A 21,469-nucleotide genomic window follows, 5' to 3' on the forward strand; every position below is an offset into this window, starting at 1 on the left:
AATGACCAAGAATGTATTAAGAAAAAAATGTAATTAATCAAATTACACCCACAATGTCACATGGCAAGTAATCTGACATTAGCTGCCACATTTTTTATGCACATTTTATTTCAAAGGCTGGTGGATGTTAACATGAATCCCTGCATGTACGCTCTCTTCATATAGAAGCTTCTTGTGGCTTCTCAGCAACAGCAAGTGTGCTTTCCATTTTTAGACGGTCTGTGTGTCGCAGTTGAGGATCCACAGTGTGTGTGTGTTACTCTGACACATGCTCTCTCTCTCTCTCTCTCTCTCTCTCTCTCTCTATCCCTCTCCCTCTTTCTCCACCTCCATATTTCAGCACTGAAATGGCAGAGCTCAGCGTCAGGCATCCAGATGCACCCGTCATCATCATCATCATCAGCAACCAACACACACACACACACACACACACACACACACATACACACACACACACATAATCATAACCAACATCTGCACCGCCACAGTATCACCAGTATTCTGCTCCTCTGCACAGATTCAGCTCTTCACATCTCAAAAAGATAATTCACTGAATTAACAAAACGACACACATATCCACATTTGGCAGGCAAGTTGGTAACCATAGCAACTGAACAGTCACTGAGTGTGAATCAGATGAAATGAAGCTTTCATATGTTTGTGTGTGTTAATGCAGAGCTGAAGAGTGACTGTAACTCTGTCACAGATGACTGTTTTCCAGATCTGTCCATCAGGGATCTGAAATATTTCTGACAGTCCAATCAGGGTGAACACGAACTTTGTAAGTTGAACTCATGGTTCAAATGCCCAGGAACGTTCAAATGACTGTGCGCTAAGCCACACCTCCCTCAGTTACTGTTGCTATGCCTGTCAATCTTTCCGCTCTGACACTGCATGTAAGCAGTTTACTGTGATAATGGTAGATTTACCATCAAAATTCATAGTAATTTTTAAAATAATGGGTCCTTGATTTCAGACAGAAGTAGAGTAAGGCAGCTTTTTACATCTAGCCAAGCGGCAACCTCCAGGGCTGAAAAATGAAGCCAATGCTGAAGTGACAAAAACTGCAATTCTCTGAATAGCCACTTGAGGTTGGCTCCAAAGGTGAGTCAATCCCCATAGACCCCCATGTTAAAATGCCGAACTTTACAGCAGAAATAAACATGTTTATAGCCTGGTACAAAAATATGGTTTTGGTCTCTATAGCTAGTTTCTCCATTCATGACAACTGTACAGGGATTGAATTTTTATATAAGCCAGTACAGGGCTGTGGTGGAGTCAGTCCAATAGGTGATGCTGGAGATGTGGAGGGTGGGCTCCTTCTTCAGGACAGCATGTCTGGAGAGGCCGAGCTCTATTGCTCTGTGGATCCAGAACTGTTTCTGGGGGTGAATGTTTGAGGACACAGAGAAGGAGACAGACATTCCTGGCACAGTCTTGGTATCTTGGCGGATGGTTCTGAGTGCCAGGCTCTCACTCCCTGGAATGAGGCTGTCCCTGGAGTCCCAGCTCTTGAGCAGAACTGTGGAGGAGGATTGTGCGCTTAGACTTGTCATCCAGAATGGCATATGTCTCAATCCTCCTTTTGCAAATTTTGGAAAATCTTAACCATCTTCAGCAGCATGTAGCTACTTCTCAGGAGGGATCTAGGTAGTATGTCACTGGTTGAATAGGCTCTGGGGCTGGCCTCTCTGGTTGATGAATTGCCATCATGCACTACTTCCAGGTGAGTCTGGTTACACTGCTGACATTTGGCCTTGAGGTAGCACTGTGCCACTTGGTGATCTCTTTCACATCCTCAGCACCACTTACCCACTTTGGTTCAAGCCAGTTTCTGCTCCTTTGTGAGTTTCTTGAATTCTGAGCACTGATTGAAGTAATGCTGAACATTATTGCAGAAAGGGCAATACGTCTTGAGGTTCATTTGCCTGGGACCGTACTTGTGTAGGAGGCTCTAATTCCTTTGCTGGGGCGGTCATATCTAAGCAGGATGGTGATTGAGCGTGCTGAAGGTAGGATGTTGTCAAGTGCAATCTTCAAGCAGGCAAACTGATGGGGATCATCATCAGTGAAGTATGGAATGTGAGGCTTTGGTCCATGATACATTGTCTCCTGACAAGGTGGAGAGCGTGGCTGACTGTAGTGTCTCCATTCCCTTGATCTGTAGGTGGCCAATGAGGTGGGTCAGCTGGCAGATGATGAAAACAAGCAGGTGGTCTGCGTATTGTGATGTGGGATCTTTGTCCTAAGGTGCATAGGCAGTATACTCAGGCTTCATGTTCATGCTCCTGAGATGCTCAGTCAGCTCAGAAACAAACAAAGGTCGAGGATGTTGTTGAGGTGGTATCTGCAGGAGTGAGTCCTGAGCTGCTGCTGTGACAGGAGATGGATACGACACTGGCGATGGTGGCGGAGGGAATGGCTCACCAACTTGATGGGCGTACAGTGGGAGAGAAGACTCAGGCCACAGCACATTGCACAGGTCATCCTCTGGTTGGCTGAAGGGCTGTCTGGTATGTTGCAGCAGAGTGGATAGACAGTCTGGAGTGGGTGCCTTTGTGAAGGAGGCACCACTGTCCTCAAACTGGAGGAGATACTCACGATTGGGAGCGCTGAAGCATGAGGCGTGAGGTTGAGGAGCAGCTGATGGTCACAGCATGCTGAGGAGGTTATGCATCTCTTGTCTGAGCTGGTTGTTGTCCTCCCTCATTTATCTCAGTGCTGATAAAACCACTTCTGGGACGAGGCTCTGGGGTGTCTGTCTGTCAGGAGTGACCTTAGGTGCATTGTGATACTTGCTACCTCCCTCGGTGGAGTGGTCATGGAGGGAATGTGACTGAGGTAATTGTCTTCTTGGAAGACTCACCAGGAAGTTGTTGAGATAGCGGGGTGGATGAACATCACAATGAGGGTGGGTATTATCAGGGAATGTCATTGTTTTATTGTGGAAGCTGCAGATCCAGCTTGAAGGACCATAAAAATGAGGTGTTGGTTTACTGAATACCAAACGTGAGACCTCAGTGATGATGGACGAATGAACCCTTAGGTGCTGGTTCTATGGATTTAGGTGCACTCTTCACAGGTTATCCGATAAGAACAGGAATGATGTTGATGGGTCAATGAATCCAGTTCATAACACACACACACACACACACTCATAGACATGACACTCATTTTTTTCTGGTAGTTTTCGGATACTCCTATGTGGATGTGGTTACTACATTAAAGGGAATAAACATAGAACATGTACAGACATTAAGCATATGCAATAGTAATAAACATATGGTAAACACAACAGAATGGCATGAAATACACAATGCAAGAATACTGCAATGCAAGGATAAACAGCACAAAGATGAATAAATGATGAAAATAGGCTCCTCATAACTATAAGGGAATGTCAACAAGGAGTAACTTCTTAGCTTAGAAAGGCTCATATATTACTACTGGTATAATGCACACAGAGGGCAAGCTAAAGAAACTGTCAGCTTTCTTTTGTTCCCCCAACTTTAATGAGTAAATGACACACACATTTGTTGTGGTCTGAGATGTTGGTGCTATAGTGTGACATCTAGTGGCTGAATGTCATGTATTGCAACTTTAACATGATGTGATGTCACCGGGACTTGAGTGCCGTCACTATACATAAGACAGTACAATACTATAGTGATGCGGACTACTGCAACGCCAGTCTCAAGTAACAGAATAATAACTGAGTACTCACATTCTCATAGAGCAAGCAAGAGTCCAAAGAAACTGAGTGAAGTAAAAGTCCAGAAACTGCAGCGGTGAGTGAAGTTCTCTTCCTCAGCTCAAGCCAGATGCTTTACCCTGAGGGCATGCCGAGTTGATGGACAGTTGAATGGAGACTTATGATTGGTACAGAGAATCCTGACAGTGTCTTATCATGTGCACTCCATGCGCAAGGCCACAGAACCTAGGACTTTGCATGGGAACTGTGAGTGAGATGAAAGAGGGATGCCTGTGCTAGGAACTGGTGAAGAGTGGATGACCTTCTGAACATTTGTATTGGATCATGTCCCCTCAATCTGTTTAGAACAGGTCAGACTTTTCTCAGTTTCCTTCCAGATTGAACCTTTGGTCTTTAAAGGAATTTGTGCATATCAGGTTCAGGTATTTTCTCCAAAATGTGGACCTGATCTAAAACAGACGACCTCTAATAAACAAGATACTACATCTCCCAGCATGCCTTGAGCAGCAGCTACTGGAGAATCCTGGATGAACAGCTAGAAGATGGATGGTGTGTTTCCTCTGTTACTGTGTATATCGCTGCAGTACAGGCTGCCTCCTGCACATGTCGACGCTTCACTGATGAGGGGATGACATCCAGAGGGAGACCACGGCAGCCTGAGCATCTGATTGGTCGCCTTTTACGGTCATCAGCCAATCAGACTCTATTCTCACTGTGTGACTGCGGGTTTCCCTCACCGTCTCTGAAAGCACTGTGTCTGCCTGCGCATATTTTTATGTTTGCAGTACTGCATGCATGCATGCATGCGTGTGTGTGTGTGCAGGATGCCAAAGTCTAGAGCTGTGAAGGAGGGGGAGGGGCAAAGACTGAGACGTTGAAGAAATAGATGAAAAAGAAAGATTGAGGGATATACAAAAGAGAAGAAGAAGGAAGGAGGACAGATGCTGAGGAGAGAGTGATAGTGAAAGGCACCTGAGGAGAGACAGACGGAGAGAGGGAGGAGGAGGAGGAGGAGGAGGAGGAGGAAGAGGCGATCTGGAGGAAGCAGCAGCGTTGTTGATTTTCACAGGAACCAAGGCAGCTGTCCTCTGTTGCTGTGACGATGGGCTGCTGGCTCTCTGGACCATGGATGGGCGACCAAACGGTGAGCAACCAAAGACTTGTGGTTATAAATGATGCTGTGTGTGTGTTTTATGATGTCATTTGAAGAAGATGGAAATCTCTGTAGCTCAGTGGGCACGTTCAGGTTTGTGTGTGTGTGCGTGTGTGTAGAATCAGTTGCAAAATGGTATAATTTCATGATTTCTGCAGGACTGCATGTGTTGTGGATAATAAATCTAATTTGTGTGTGTTTGAATGTCAAACGAATATGTTGAATTTTCATGTTCCGTGCAAGAATGTGGTTCATATTCTTCCTTTGCTGGGGGCTCACAGTCGTTCTGCTGCCATCCACTGTCTCCACACACAGGTGCCATTTTGTGCTTCTCAGCTCATGTTGTGGGTGTGTGTGTGTGTGTGTGTATGTGTGTGTGTGTGTGTGTGTGTGTGTGAGCGTGCATGTGTGTGTGCCTAGTTGAATGTAGCGGTGGGTGACTCATGGTTGTGATGTGCTAGAGTTAACAGTACTGTTCATGCATCTAATTCGTTGGCTGCTGAGCTGCGTGTGTGTGTGTGTGTGAGAGAGAGAGAAGGAGGATGAGGTTTATGTTGGCTTGTAGGTGTTAACCCTTTAGTGCAAGCATGGACGCCATGTCCACATTCGTCATATTTGTTTCAAATCGTTAAAATTTGACTGTTTGGTTGTCATCCAGGAATAAATACACCATGTGTCTGCAGGCAGAGCTGTGTCTTGTGACCCAGCTGTATAATGTCGACTAATTCTGAATTTTTAGTCTGTAGTGTGTTGTAAAAAAACAAAAAACAAACAAAAAAAACAGACTAGGTGATGAGCAGTTAAAATGGCAGCATGCAGACAAATTTGAGTATGATATCGATAGACGCTGTTTTCCCACAATACAGGACTGAATTAAAGCTGTCCTCTAGTGATTCAATCTGCCACATGCATAAAATTGTAGAAAAGAAGGGTCAAATCTGTGGAACAGAGGCTGAGATATTCTGACTTGGTCAACAGCTGAGTATGGGTCAAACACCAAAAACACTGGATCCCACATTTCCCATAATGCAATTGGATAGCATCTCGTAATTAGACCCTACCTGCCTGGTAAACAGCCCTTCTTTTAAAACTTCAAAATGTCTGGTTCATAATGCAGATTTTCTGTTATAAATTTGTAGTTTGTGATATGCTAACATCATAAAACATACATGTTACCCTCAGGATGAATTGTTATCCCCTGATTTCTCAATCGTCATCGTCATCACCTCAAAATACTGTCCAATACTTAAGTTTTTGACCAAATACTTGCAAACTAATGACATCAAACTAATTCCCATCCTAGGGTTTACTATACATATTCTAAGACAAATTGGCATCCACCATAGCGCTGCTATTAGAATTTGAAACCTTCCTGATTTTAAAAAAAATTTGTGAGCATACACAAAAATACAACAACCATGAAAATTCACCAGCATGGCAGCACATGTACTTACTGTACGTCATAGTAATTTGTCTCACCTGTATCCATAATATTCTCCCACATTCTCCTCTAATTTAATTTTTAGAATTGAATTGATTAGTGCCTCCCACAAGAATTTACAACTGTATATAGAGACATGAGAGCTGCATACAGACTCACAAATACAAAATGTCTGTTTTTGGCTGATTCAGTTAATTAAATTGATGCTAAAATCATATAAAAATCCATGTTGCCATAAATTAGGCCTGCTTATCATATTATAACATTGCCAACAACGGTCTAGTACAGCCAGAGATGTTACAGCCAGAGGACTAGATAAAATATTTGATGGTTGACAAAACTACATCACCTCACACTACATATCTAATACTGACCAACCCTTTCTAACAGTAATGATAATGAAGCTAAAGGCAGTATGACGCACATTCAGCTGGCAGTGCTGCTGCACAATTCATCAACAGCAAAATAATTGTTGACCATTTTGCCAAGTGTTTCAATCATTTCTAGTGTGACAACTCTCAACCATTCTCTGGTTCTGGCGTCACCACTGTGACACTGTGTTTTCTGCTTTTCTCAGTTTCATGTCATGTTAAACCAAATCTGTGAATTTTGGACTGTGGGGACTGAAGACAGACATTTGTAAATTACATCAAATCAAATCAACATCAAATCAATCAATAGACTCGTCTTGATAAAAAGGTTTTTTTTTTTAGATTTTCTTACTCTAATCAACTGATAGTTGACATGATAATAAGAAATACTAAAGCTCCTATAATCCATATTTTTATATGGATTATAACATTGAATCAATTGACTGTGTGATGGTAACCCACACAATTCGCACCAACTATGGAGCTCTGCAGAACATTTGAGCCTCTTTTGGCTCCTTGTTTTGGCTTTACTACACATTTCCTGTATGGCTCAGTCTTAGCGTTATCAGCAGCAGCTGATGACAGTTAAAGTTGGAGACTGTCTAGTGAGGAAAGTGGAATATCGATCTGCTAAAGGGCCAGATATTTTCCTCAGGAGCTGTTGGAGAGGACACTGGCGCTAAAAGGAGAGTGAATATTGGACTCTCGTTCATCAGGTGGACACAGTTTGGATATGAAAGTAGGCAGGTGTTTGCTGACATCACCTTCCTTCTGTTCCTGCTTGTCTCAGGTGAGTGGGCGGAGTCTAGCACACCTGAGCCAGCGGGATGCACTGCGAATCCTGGCGGCCAGTCAGCATCCAATCACAATGCAGATCAAGGGTCAGAGGGGGTGTGGCACTGAGGCGGACAGGGGAACCTGGGAGCCTCTCCCCCTTAACCTGCAGCACCTCAACCTGCCCCTCCCACGGATGGGGACGGGGCTCAACGCGTCCAGCCCCTCCTACCAGGACAGGTATACATAAAGATAGAAAGAGATTGTATTACATCACATTACTGCACATTCATTTGGCACTTTTGTCCAAAGACAGTCAGTGCATTCAAACCATGTAGGAGCAAGACCAAGATATCATCCAAAACTGGATCCCTTTGCAATAAAATTCAAGGTTCAGCTTTTTTGTCATAATACAACAGTATTGCACAATAAAATGCAGTTGTATCACTGACAAATGAAAGCGTGTTCAAAGCAAAGTCTTTAAAGATTTTTTCTGTAAAGAAATTAGACACAAATAAAGTACTAGCAAGGGTTGCTCACATGAAATCTTAAAAGGTGGGTTTTTAGCCTTCAGCAGTGGGATGTTTATTCCACCACTGTATAGCCAGAGCAGAGAAGAGCCTTAACAGATATGAGTGACCACAGGGTAGACATTGCATTGATGGTTAGCATGATGTACTGCACACACATAATGCGTTTTGGAGTTTATCTGGGTTTTAAGTTCTTAGTAACAGGATTAAAAAAATGATTTGATCTTGAAAATGTCTAAATAACTGTGTTCTTGCCTCCTGTCTCAGACATTATTACAGCCATCTGTCTCTGCCACAAGATCACTGTGATGGAGGACGGTACAGCTACCTGTCCAGCTCCCCAATGGACACTGTGGACATCGGCCACCAGGTGACACTAAGAAATACGCACACATACATACACACACACACACACCAGTACACTGATTATGAATATTCCAATTCAAATGCACCGGTCTGGTAAAGAAACATAGATTATCACTCTGACTTCAGCTACAATCATTTCAAACAATTTGAAATACTTTAAACTGATCATGGTCCTTTACAAGATGTCATATTTTCATGAAATGCAGCTTAGTAACTGTGTCATGTGGTTTGTTGGTTTGACACACTGGATTTAATAAACACGGCTGACAAAGACATCACACATGCAGTGTGTAAAACATTGTAAAACTGCACTGAAGGTCTGCAGAGAAACGACAGACTGTGGCTAGTACTGCTAATTCTGTTAGCCACTTGTGACCTGACCACTGTAAAATCTAATTAAATTTTGAGAGATGATAACGATACTAATACCAAGAGACAGACTGGGTGTACAATGAGTGTAGTGCCCTTTTTAATATTGGAAAAAGGCATCAAAAATGCAACTGAACTTTCTCAAATCACTCAGTCCATTAATTTTCTCCATCACTCCATCCTAACACAGGAACTACATGCTGTAGGCACATAAAATATACGAGTGCTCTCACACTGGCAGTTTAGTTCAGATTTGATTAAGAATTCCTGCAAGAAGTAATAAATGAACAACCTATAAACATACAGAGGCTTTGTGCTATTTCTAATTTTCTTTGTTTCATATCACAAATCCCTCAGGATCCAGAACTGGCTGGTCGTCGACCAAAGGGACAGAACTGCCTGATGAGATGTTGCAATGTCAACTTAGAAGAGCCTAATGGCTGCCACAGTCAGGTATCCAAAACTGTGCTGTGTGTTATATCTAGGGCTGCATATTGTCATTTTTCAATACCTGTGCCGATAAGATACAAGTTTCAGTACTGATACCAAAATAATACTTTTTCAGTACCTTTCTCGTTCTGAGCATAAATGACAGAAGTAGTTGCAATTGTTTTTATTGCACTATTATAACAATATCAAATGATATCAGTATCAAAACAAATATTTATTGTGTCATTCAAATTATCCTCATTCAAGAGGACTATAGTCACAATTTCACAGATACATTTATCTAAATGATCCTGTTGATATTGATGTCATGATTCAAGACGCAGATGTCAGAGGGAATAGCGGTGCATTACGGACATCTTTATGCTCACCGCCTTGTACCCAGAGTGCATCTATTTTGTTATTCAAATAATATGATATGCTATATTTGTGTTATTGTCAACAAATCCCATGTTCTGGCCCAAACCAATAATGAATAGATCCGGTCCTTGTATTCAAATTCTGATTTGTCTTATTCTGCCATGGAGCTCCAATGTTGTCCAAAAACTATTAAAACATATAAATGAGTCACACTATTATTTGATGATAATATGAACATGGCTACAGTTGTTTACTTCAACTCACTAGAGCACCAAATGTGGATTAATCCGCCAATAAAAGTAGTCCCAAAAAATGCACTATTTCCTCCTTTAAAAGTAATAATCGCTCAAAACTGCAGTGAATTCACTATTAACCTTCAGTATTTGACAGTTTCACACTGCTACAGACACATTCAGTCAGTAGTCAGAAAGTACTGAGGTCCCACATGGATAAAACATAAAAAAATATGTAGTTATTTATAGTGTTCTGGTGTGTGTATTTGTGTAAATTGTCTTGGGACTGAGGATACCTGTTGTTGCAGACGGATGATGATGACTTCATGCTGGAGAAGCCTCTGGGCTTCCTGCCCCTCCACCACGAGCTGGACAGTGGTCTGGGCTGGACTGATGGCTCCCTCCACCAGGGGGACCTCTCAGGGCTGGAGACCGAGGAAGGAGGCCTGGATGACTGCCATTCACATGGGGCCCTTGCTCCAGGGGGTTGTGGGGGCTTCGGAGGCGGTGGCTCTCCTTCTTCTGAGTCGTTTATCTCTTCAGAGCTCAGTGACTCAGGCTTCTACAGTGTCAGCACCGGGGAGTTCAGGCACTTCCAGAGGCTGCTGGAGAAGCGAATGCGGCTGTACAATGCCAGGCTGCAACATCAGGGAGAACCCTGTGAGAGGCGAGAGCGGCGTGACAGCTGCCCCAAGAGTCACCGCGAGCTGTTGGAGGCCATCCCCGAGGCACTGACCATGCAGCCGCAGTGTCAGCGCCTTCAGCTTGGGATGGAGGAGGGTGCCGGGCCCGTCATGGACCACCCACCCCGTGGACTTTTCAGGTAGGAGCTGGTAGAAGTACTAACTTAGTAAAATTACATTTAATATCAAAGTTCTCATTCACCTCACCAAGTTCTGTCAGACTGGTGTACAGAGTTACAGCAGTCTTTGTTTTAGAATTAGGAATTAGTCTTTTTCCCCGTTTTTTGCTTGACTTTAGGGATGGCAATGTCGGCATGTCTGTCGGTCGACCAATTTGGTCCAGATTGAAAGCTCAAAGCCATCCAAAACTGAGCTATGTTTCCATGGAAACAATGAGTGACACCTGTTGACAATGATAAAAGAAAAACTGGCTCAGTCAGTGGTTTAGAACAGACCCATTTAACTTTTAAACTTATTTAATAATGTGTTACTAGTTACCTTTTTAAAACCATTTTACATCATGTCTCAATTCTTTATCAGTTTAAACCAGTTCATTCCTTGTTGAAATTCATCTAAACTGGTTTAACACCTGTTAAACTGTTTAAACCAATCAATCTCTTGTTTCAAATAGTTAAAAACAGTATAGACCAGTATGTATCAGTTTAAGACATCCTAAAACCAGATTATCCCTTGTTTAAACCACTTTAAACATATTTAAAACAGTTAATTTATTAACAACCTGTTAACATGATTTAATCCAGAATTGGTTTCAGATGGTTTTAACCGGTTCAAACCATCTTAAACCAGGAACAGATTTAAAACAGTTTAGACTCGCTCTATTTATTAATGGTTCAGTATGTTTAAACCTAGTTTAAAAAAGATAGTCTCTATCATTTTATACCAGTTTAAAACAATGTAAAACCAGTTAAAACTGCTGGAGTGAAGAGAGAACTGAGCAGCTTAGTCTATTAATTGATATTGATAATCAGTAAACATTTAAGTAATTTTTTAAGTACAAATGCAAACATTTGATGGTTCCAGGTTCTCAAATGCAATAATTATCAATTATAGTAAATTGAATATTTTGGTAAATTAGTTATTTAATTAATTTTAAAATTAATTTTAGTTAAAATTAGTGTGAATGCCTAAGTGAATTTGACAGCTTTGAGCAACTTAAATGTATATTTGAAGTGAATCTATCAGTCTTTATGAAACTATCCCCTGACTTCTGATCCATGTTGTTTCAGCATGTTTTTTTTTTGTTGTTTTTTTTTTGACTTCACTGTTTGTATTTCCAGGGTGTCATCGGTCCAGTTCCATAAAGCCGATCGGCCCTGTCTGAATCGTCACAGCTCCAGCAGTGGAGCCCTCTTCAACCCTTCCCATTCCCACGCTGCAGTCTCACGAATGACAGGCCCAGTCCTCTCCACCTGCAGTACCCCCTCCAGCCACCGGAGACCACTAGTACCTATGCAGCAGCACCACCATGGCTCCAGCTCAGTGGGGATGCTGAGGAGAAGCCGAACACTGCACCATCGCCCTCCGCCGCAGGAGTACCGCCGCCGGGCCAGCCACCCAGCTTCCCCCTCCTACTGTGCAGCAACCCTGCACCACTGTGGAGGTGTTGTGCCACATAACGTCCTGCCACCAGGCCTGCCAGAGGAAGGTGAGCTAATGGCAAGTGTGATGGCTTCCCACCCAGCAGGCCTGGCCCTCTCAACCCAACAACACCCCACTACTCTGGGGCACATCAGGGGTGCTAACACCCATGAGCATTTCTATGACAACAACCCTAACATCCAGCTCAGTCACCATGACTGGTGGCACTCGCAACAAAGAAACTTGATGCCTGAGCCACTGGTGACAGAAAGGGACAGGGAGATTGAGAGGGAACTGGAACAAAAAAGGCAGATGCAAAAGGAGAAAGAGCTGGAGAGGGAGGCACAGATTCAGGAGGAGATGGACAGAGAGAGGCAGCAGGAGCTGGAGAAGAACCGAGTCAGAGAGCAGCAGCACCTCCAAAGCCTGGTCCACCCTCCTCAGCCTGGGGACGTCAATGACACATGGCCCAAACAGGCCTGTCGTCAGTCCCAGGGCGGTGGGGGAGGTAGAGGTCTCTATAGCACCTTGGAGGGCCACACAGGTGCTGGCTCTGCTGCTGGATGGGATGCAAAGAAAGGACACATGAATGCGTGTTCAAGCCCCAATCCCTCTTGTCTGCAGCCAAAACTTCATCCCAGCTCAAAACCCAACACGACCTCACGAATCTCCAGGAACCAGCTCCTGAGAGACCGGGCATCTCAGCTGGCGGATGAACGCAGTGGGATGAGCACAGATGAGGAGACCAACACTGACATGCTGATGGGTCGGTACTGGAGTCGAACAGAGAGGAGGGAACACTTTCTGTTGGCCCGAGAGCAGAGGCAGCAGCAGGCCAGAGGAGGTATGATACGAGACGCCGTCAGGGTAGGAGCAGTTGCAGGAGGAGGAGGAGCCTCTGTTGGAGATAGAGGTGTGCTGGACAGCAGAGGAGGCGGTGCTTTTGCAGAAGGGCGGTGCAATACAGTCCTGGAGCTTAGTCAGAGGAAGCTGAGTCGTCTGAGGAATAGGAAGATGTTGGATGATTGGACGACAGTAGAAGAGCTGCTGACTCATGGTACCAGGCTAAACACCCAGGAGGACATGCTGTGTCCCAGCTCCTTGCTGACAGTCACCACCGTCTGATTGCATGGACACCACGTCTAACTGTAACTCTGTGTGTGAGTGTGAGTGCGTGTGATGTGAAGCTAACAACAATACATTTTAGCAAATCCTCCTCTTCTCCAGAGTCAATGAGAAGATAGATATCAGTTTTATCTCTATGCCTCCAGTACAGACATAGGTCCAGGATGTTTAACTTAACTTAGCACAAGGACTGGAAGCATGGGGGAAGCTAGCCTAGATCCACATGCTGATTTAATTAATCCAGGATAACATGATGTTATCCACCTAAATGATCCTGTTAATTCTTACCCAGATAACCTGGCTATTTGATTACAGTTGGATTTATTTGTTAATTCTGGTTTAAGTCATCTTAACTAACTGCATCTGCATATCCACAAGGGTCTGAGTGACAACTTTTGTCAACAAGCTAACTCAAAAATTATGTCTGCAATGGTTTCAACATATGCTCCTGTCCTTTCATATTGCTGTGTGGATGTCATTATGCTGCTTTAAATGTATTACCGTACAAAATATATGAACCCACAGCACACTGCACTATTTGCCATCCACCCTGATGTTTTTGGGATATTCAGGAACTTCAGTTATCCATGTACAGAGAACAGGGTCCTCTTTATCTCTGTACTTGACGCACAAAAATGTAACTGATATCCATTTTCTCATCTAACTGGGGAAGACAAAGAAAAGGAGCATTTACAGAAAATGTTGGACTGTTCCTTTAATGAATGTGTGTGTGAAAGAGGGAACTTCACTGTCATCGCTGTACATCACCTCAAATGATAGCTTTATGTGTGGGTGTGTCACCACTGTACAGCACTCCAGACAAAATGCGTGTGTCAGTGCATGACGCTTGTAATGACAAGCAAACAAGATCAGATGAGCGTGGGTGTTCACATCACGTGTTTCATGCTTATGCTACATTTATTTCACAGAATCTTTGGCAAAATTACAAAAATTTGGGCTTGGACTCAAATCTACAAACAGAACCATGAGATTTCGGGGAGCAATACTGTTCTGCGTGATGTACCTGGCTGTGCACTAACAATAGATCACATACAACTGCTTTTACATCAGGGTCACAGAACACATCAACTGTAGCAATGCGGACAATGACAACTGAGATTTGATACCAAATCCTGAATGGTTTTTTATAGAAACTCTGTTTACAATTAAAATATCAATTGGTGGGGGGTTTTGTCACGAAAATGATGAAAAAAAAAAGTGACCTGATTCACTCGCTTGTGCATCACTAGTAAAACTGTGTTGATCAGGTATGGAAAAAAAATGTGCCACAGAGGTTTGCAGAGGATTTCCACCAAAGCTGAAATCTCTATAATCAGATGCTGTAGTGTTTGGGATGAAGTTCATGCTGCATTCATGTGATATTGTTTAGACAGTACTGAGCTGAGTGGGAAAAAATGTTCACACCAACTTCCAAGTTGTAATTCTGAGTTAGATATATCAGGAATTTCTGATATCTATGATATCTCCTACCTGATGAAAAGTACTAAAGAAATGTCACTAAAAACAGTGTCAAGATGGCTGCAAAACTACAATCACTGGTAGTTATACCGAAATAAAATCCAATATTAATGATACAACTGATCATTAACTGATACAATTGATTAGGAAAATTAAGTCAAGTCAAGTCAATTTTATTTGTATAGCCAAATATCACAAATCACAAATTTGCCTCAGGAGTCTTTACAGTCTGTACAGCAATAAAACAACATCTGTCCTTAGACCCTCGATTAGAATTAGAAAAAATTCCCTAAAATACCCCTTAAATGGGGAAAAAAAATGGAAGAAACCTGAGGAAGAGCAACAGAGGAGGGATCCCTCCCCCAGGATGGACAGATGTGCAATAGAGGTTGTGTGTACATAATAGAACACGAGCACTGAACAGGATAACAAAATTATAATGGATTTATAATATATATGAAGAATGTGATAAAGAGGATGCCAAACAGCTTCCAGGCACCACCAGAACAGAATAGGAGCTGGACCACACAACCTCCATCAACATGGAGACCTGGCAGGAGGACAGACTATACATACACACAGGGGAAACTCACATTACACCATTCAGAACAGTTGCAATAATCAATAATCTTGTAGGCAGGACAGCGATTAGTAAATTCAATGAGACAGAAACCGACTTACCGTGCAGTACAAGGTCATGAAGAAATCAATTAAAGTCAGTTAATTGTAGGTTAAGGCAAAAAATCTAAAGGACTCAACAGATTCAAATTGTCTGATGTCAGCAGAGAGGTTATTCCTAAGTTAAAAAAGAGCTATCTGCAAATGCCTACATATATGTAATACAATATAAATAGCTAATTTAGACTTAGTGTCCATTTATCTGGTGTGGCTACAAGCCTAGCAACAGACAAGTTAAAAGTTTAATTGTCCAGTCTGGGCCAATAAACACTGTCTATGATATTAGTAAGCTAAACTTATGTGTAATTGTGTCATATTGCGAACCATTCCCTCTATTTTTAACTACAACACAATCATTTAAGCTATGTCAGGACATTAGAATAGGTGGATAGCAGAAACTTGATCAGAGGTAGCTAGCTGGCAGCTCACTTGTGCGGTCCAATCAAAATTTAAGATGTTCCAAAGTTTTAATAATGGGCGTATGGAGCTAATTTCGTGCCAAAACCTAACTAACAAACAAAATATGTTTCACTAATGCTCTACGATTCACTAACAAACACGGTGTGGTTTGGATATACAAAACGCCATTAACAAACTAATGAATTTTTGTTTTGAAAATAAAAAATGTATGCATCAAATAAACACACAACATACTTCTAATACATTGTGCTTCGGAAACAAATACAGCATGTTTTACAAGTACAAAAAAAATGTCCTAAAAAGACAAACAATTAATAATTAAGCAATTCACCCTCAACAACAGCAGGTGGCGCTATTAGTTGATTTAAACATGCTGGAGTGTGTAGAAGAGCAGCGCATCAAATGATCAGCATTTGATTGTCAACTTAACAAAACGCTGTACACTGTAGTTTAGTTTTATACTGGTGAAATCGCAGGGGAAAAAAGGGAATTTGTTTACTTTATTTTATTTTATTTTTTTAAAAAGTGTTTCCTACATGGCATATAAAATTGGTTCACTGTTTATATGTAGACAGTTTTTTGTTTATCCTAATTTGAAATGATCTTCATTGCAAAATTTTTGTTTGCTTTTTTCTTCAATCAAAAGTTCCAATCAAATTATATTTTACAAACTTAACTATTTTTCATTTTATTTATTTTATTTCATTTTACAGTTTCTGTAATCAAAAAAAAGTTCATATTTAAATCTTGATTTCAACCATTTTCATTCTGCCCCCTACTGGAAAGCTTCTCAGTGTTGGGTTTGTGCTGGTCCCATACATTACCATATTTATTTGTTAATTAGGCATTTTTGTAATATATAAAAATTTGATTTTTATGATGTAAAGGGAAATAATTGCTATTTAATGAATTTGTATATTCTTAGATTGAATTCATAAGAATACCATTTTAACATTTTAATTTAGAAACTGGGACACAAAAATAAGGTAGAGATGTTGAGAAATGCTTTCTCAGGTAACAGTTTTAGGGGTTAATTGAAAGCTTTAATCATATGTTTACCATTTAGAGTCGAACAAGGTCAAGGTTTTAAACATTTGTGACAGTTCAGCTGATGGTTCCTATAAAGTTGAAAGGTAAGGCTGGCGATTTTCAATATTTTTCTTATTGCTGACAAATCACATGAAAAGACCAAAAGCAACAATGAATTTATCGTATAAACAAGTATTGCCAATGTCTCCAAAGCCTGATATATCTTATTCCTTTGTGCCATAGAGCTCAATTATTGTTGGTTTGGTCTTTTGACAGGATTTGTTGAAAATATAAAGAATATAGAAAATCACCAGCCATACTCGGAGGTAGCCAACTGAGATAGCTTACTGTGTAAGAGTGAAATGGACTCCATTTTCTATTTATTTACTCTTTTGTGAACATTGTAAAAAATTCAAAAATCATTTGAGGAATCAGAACGCTCTGCTCTGCTCAATCTCCCAGTCTATTTAAATTGACTCTTAGCGCCACCTGCTGTTGTTGAGAGTGAATTACTCAGGAAATTTGTGAGAAAATCCTTATGATCACAGCGGAAAGATTGTGCCAAAAGTCACATGATTTATTTATTTTTTGTCTTTAAGGATATATTTTTTTTGTACTTGCAATATTTGTTTCTGAAGCATGATGTATTAGAAATGTGTTTGTTAGTGAATCGTTGGGCATTTGTAAAACATGTTTTGTTTGTTTGGTTTTGGCAGGAAATTTGCTCCATACAAATTTCCATTTTCCTCATTCTTACTGTCCTGCGAACATGGCATGAATGCAGCATGAGATTCTTGGCCCTTCATGGCTCCCTGTTCCTGCTGATGTCTTTACTGTTGGCAGGATGTTTATAGATCTACCTACCCAGGTAACAGCTTATGCATGTTTACTGAAATCTACAGTGATGTGTCGACTGTGTTTAGGAGATTTTAAGGAAAAGAAGATATACATCAAGTCAACTTTACGTTAGCTTGTCCAGACTGCTGCTGCATTTATATAGTCAGACTGACTGTGTCAAGTCAGCATTATTGACATTCCACTCTGAAATCTACTGACTCCAGTTCTGCGGTTGGGGATAATGTGCAATAATACCTCAAGCTAATTTTAATATGATAATGACGGTGTTGTGTGCGCTACCTGTCAGGTTTCCATCAAATGCAGTAACTTGTTTTAAATCAAACAGATGCACAAAAGTGACGAGTCACCACAAGTGCACAGTAATCCTAGAATCTATAATGGCAAGAGCAAAGGTTACTATGTAGATATTTACATTATTTCTTTACATTGTTTTCCATGAGAGGGACCTAAGAAAACAACTTTTTGCACATCATATTTTATACGAAAAGTTTTCCCTACCTTTCTGTACCAGGGACTGAGGCCAGTGGAACGACTGTAGATAGAACGACAGTGTGTGTTGATGTTTTCTTTATAAACTATCATAGTGATTTATGGAGGAAAAAAAATCTGTTTATTGTCATTGTGTTGGACATATTTCAATATTTTTCTTGTGATGGTTACAAAACCAATGTGAACAGTTTCTATGATCTTTAAAATCTTTAAAATCTGCTTTATTTACTTAAAAACTGGTGAAGCTTTGATTTACCATTTTCAGACTGAACACAAAATGTGAATATTATTGTCTCTTTAAATGGCTAAATTAAATTTTACTGTTGTTTTGTGTCATTATGACATGTACATATTGATTTTTACAGAGGGTGCAGATGAGGTTGGAGTTAGTAACGGGACATGTTGATGCCATCAGACGCCTCCAGTGAATTATCATGTGATTTTGTAGGTTTATAGCTGTGTTATGGAGGCTGTATGTACAGCACAGAGATTAACATTGTAGTATTAGAACATTTAACACTCACAATATTGTCAACACTCATGGAAAGTGGTTCAGTTTGTTCTGAATGTTAAATGTGGTGTCCATGAATTATGAGTAGGATCACTGACACTCTAATGCTTTAAGGAACACTATGATAATTTAGATACATTTTCTTGATCTCTGTCTTCTCTAGAGTTAAATGTTTCAGATAGATATCACTTTTATCTTAGTCTGTCCAGTATGGAGACATGTTTAGCCTAGTTTAGCACAAATACTGGAAATAGGGAGAATCTGCAAGCCTTGCTCCATCAAAAGAGAAAAAAGCTACCCTCTAGCAACTCCAAAGTTGTCAGTGGGTTTTTATTTGGCCTGGTTGAAACAAAGACTGGAAGCAGGGTAAAAGTGTGAGCCTATTTCCATATTTATTATTATATTATTTTACTCTAAACAATCAGACATATCCGTCCTGTCAGCTCCATTTTCAATGAACACTGTGGTAATGGTTGCAAAGATCAGTTAACGTTTGTCACATCGATCAAGGAGTATGTTGATTTTAAGGTTTGCTCAGTCTGTAAGTTGACACACAACAATCTGTACAGCTGCAAACATCTCATCCATGCTCGGCAACATTTTTATGTTATTCTTTCTTAGGTCTCCATTCCTAATCCTGCCTACAAATTGGCTTATTATATAATTTTTCCAACCAGGGAAATAGCAGCACAACACCAGTTAGCACCTATTTTAATTAAACACAAATCAGATATGCAGTGATTCAGATGTCGGGATTGGCTAAACTGGGAATATGGCTGAACACAGTGGCATAGTGGGGTTGTCTGGCCTAAAAAACTACTTTGTTTAAATCAACTTTGTTGGAGTTGAAGATTTGGAAGGTGGATTTTTTCTCTTTTGATAGAGCTAGGCTAGCAGTTTCCCCCTGCCTCCAGTCTTTGTGCTAAGCTATGCTATCTATCTCTGTACTGGATGTAGAGAGCTTAAACTGATATCTGTCTTTTCACAGAGAACAAGAGGATTTACAGAAGTGTCAAACTGGTTGTTTAAACACTTTAAACACTCAGACTCAGAGAAAAATGACATGGAATCAAACCTCCACCTTGTTTGTTACCATGTCTTCCCTCTCTCTCAGCTGTGACTCAAACAGTCTGAATAATGGATGACGAAGAGAGATTTTTTTTTCTTCCCACCCGCCCCCCCTTCACTCTCTTTGCTTACGTTACACAAGGCCACAGAGAGCTGAAAATAGAGCTGCTGTCCTCATGTGATGGGAAATTAAAAGCACACTGGAGCGGAGATGCTTGCTGCTGGTGAACTCAACACTTGTTTCACTTCATCTGACAATCCCTCCATCCAGCCTGCCACACCACCTCCATCTGTCTGTGCAAAGGTACTTTTCACTACAGCAAGCTTTTTGGAATATGATGATGTACATGTGATTGTAATAAAGAGATTTTAATTAGCTATGACATAGTGGTTTTGTGTTTTCATTGATGCGTTAACAACACATTGCTGATATTTGGGATGCCCTGACAGTCAGATATGAGCAATAAACCTCAGGCTGATTTTGTCATTCATAACTGGTTTGAACAAGTGAATTAATGTATTACTGTAGTAAATGATTAATTCAGGGAAAACATGTTTAATATACAACATGTCAAGCCAACAGATTACCGAACAGTCTGTTCTACAGTTATTGCCCCAGACACACATGAGTTCATCACACCATACATAACATACACATTAATTCATGTTGGGTCATTCATTTATTAACACATGAAATAAATAAGTCAGGGACTTATAGATTTTTTTAAATCAAGTGTTGCAAAGGTTTTACATGTAAATACTGTTGAAAATGGAGAAAGAAATGAATAATGGATAGTCTCTTTCCTAAAATCCAGAGTGAATTTTTATAATTCACCATGTCACATGATCACAAAAAGCCATGATGCGACCAAACTCCATCTGCTGATGACGACTTTTAGATGTGTTTGAAAAAGCTCCAGAAAAGCTAGTAAGTGGACCTTGTGCTAAAATTAATAACATTTACATTTAATGGATACGAGAGACTGACAAGCGCTACCTTACAGCTTGTGCAGAGGAGAATCCTCTTATAGTGTGACACATGCCTAACCTTCTGTCAGTACACAGAGTGTGGGAAAGCTCTGAAGAACAGAATCACAGTTCAGTGTGATTGTTATCCTAAATACCACCCGCGGCTGCCTATTGTCCATAGGGATTTGGCACACGTCAAGAAACAGCTGTCTCAACCTCCCACCCTCATTTATGGAGAAATAAATTGAATACCATTTATGATGCAGAGGCACAATTTTGAAAGGATATTGAAATTTACTCCAAGTGAAAATTGAAAAAGGTAATGTCAACACATAGTATGCTTGGAGACATTTGATATTTTGATGTTTTTTAAAAAAAAGAAAAAAAGATTTTATCGACCCTCAGAGCCAGCCGATGGTGTTCTTTCCCTCCAGATGGTTGGTGACGTCAAGCTCTTTCACACTACAGCACATGACCAGCATTCATCCCAAGAGCTGCTTTCAGACTTCTTTTATAGTGCACTGGCTGCATCATTCAAAGACACATTGTGGGAAACTATGGGCAACTTTCTACTCACACCAACAACTTGCAAAAAGATAGATGATATATACATCTGGACATCTGGATCTCTCAGTTAAAACATATTGCAGCACTGAATAAAAAAAAAGTGTTTAAAATAAATAGCTGGCTGCCAAGAAAATGTACTTTCATTATCAAGAATATATATATATATATTTAAAATTAGTTGTCACTGAATAATGATGATGATTGTCAGATAATAATGAAAAATGCCCATCATAATTTT

General features: G+C 40.7%; 1 protein-coding gene across 2 annotated transcripts; it reads left to right on the top strand.

Moving 5' to 3' along the window:
• The first annotated feature begins 4,679 nt into the window (after positions 1–4,679).
• On the top strand, positions 4,680–20,078 carry LOC137181102 (uncharacterized). Of its 2 annotated transcripts, XM_067586479.1 has the most exons (6): positions 4,680–4,856; positions 7,468–7,691; positions 8,249–8,351; positions 9,074–9,169; positions 10,065–10,579; positions 11,738–20,078. In XM_067586479.1, exons 1-6 carry the CDS (start codon positions 4,815–4,817, stop codon positions 13,161–13,163), a joined length of 2,406 nt encoding a protein of 801 aa, XP_067442580.1. In that variant the 5' UTR covers positions 4,680–4,814; the 3' UTR covers positions 13,164–20,078. The 2 variants fall into 2 exon arrangements, with proteins under 2 accessions (XP_067442580.1, XP_067442579.1); XM_067586478.1 differs by lacking the exon at positions 4,680–4,856 and having other exon boundaries at positions 7,338–7,691.
• The last annotated feature ends 1,391 nt before the right edge of the window (positions 20,079–21,469 follow it).

The sequence above is a fragment of the Thunnus thynnus genome, chromosome 4 (genome assembly GCF_963924715.1).
Source record: "Thunnus thynnus chromosome 4, fThuThy2.1, whole genome shotgun sequence".
In the NCBI taxonomy this organism is placed as follows: Eukaryota; Metazoa; Chordata; class Actinopteri; order Scombriformes; family Scombridae; genus Thunnus; species Thunnus thynnus.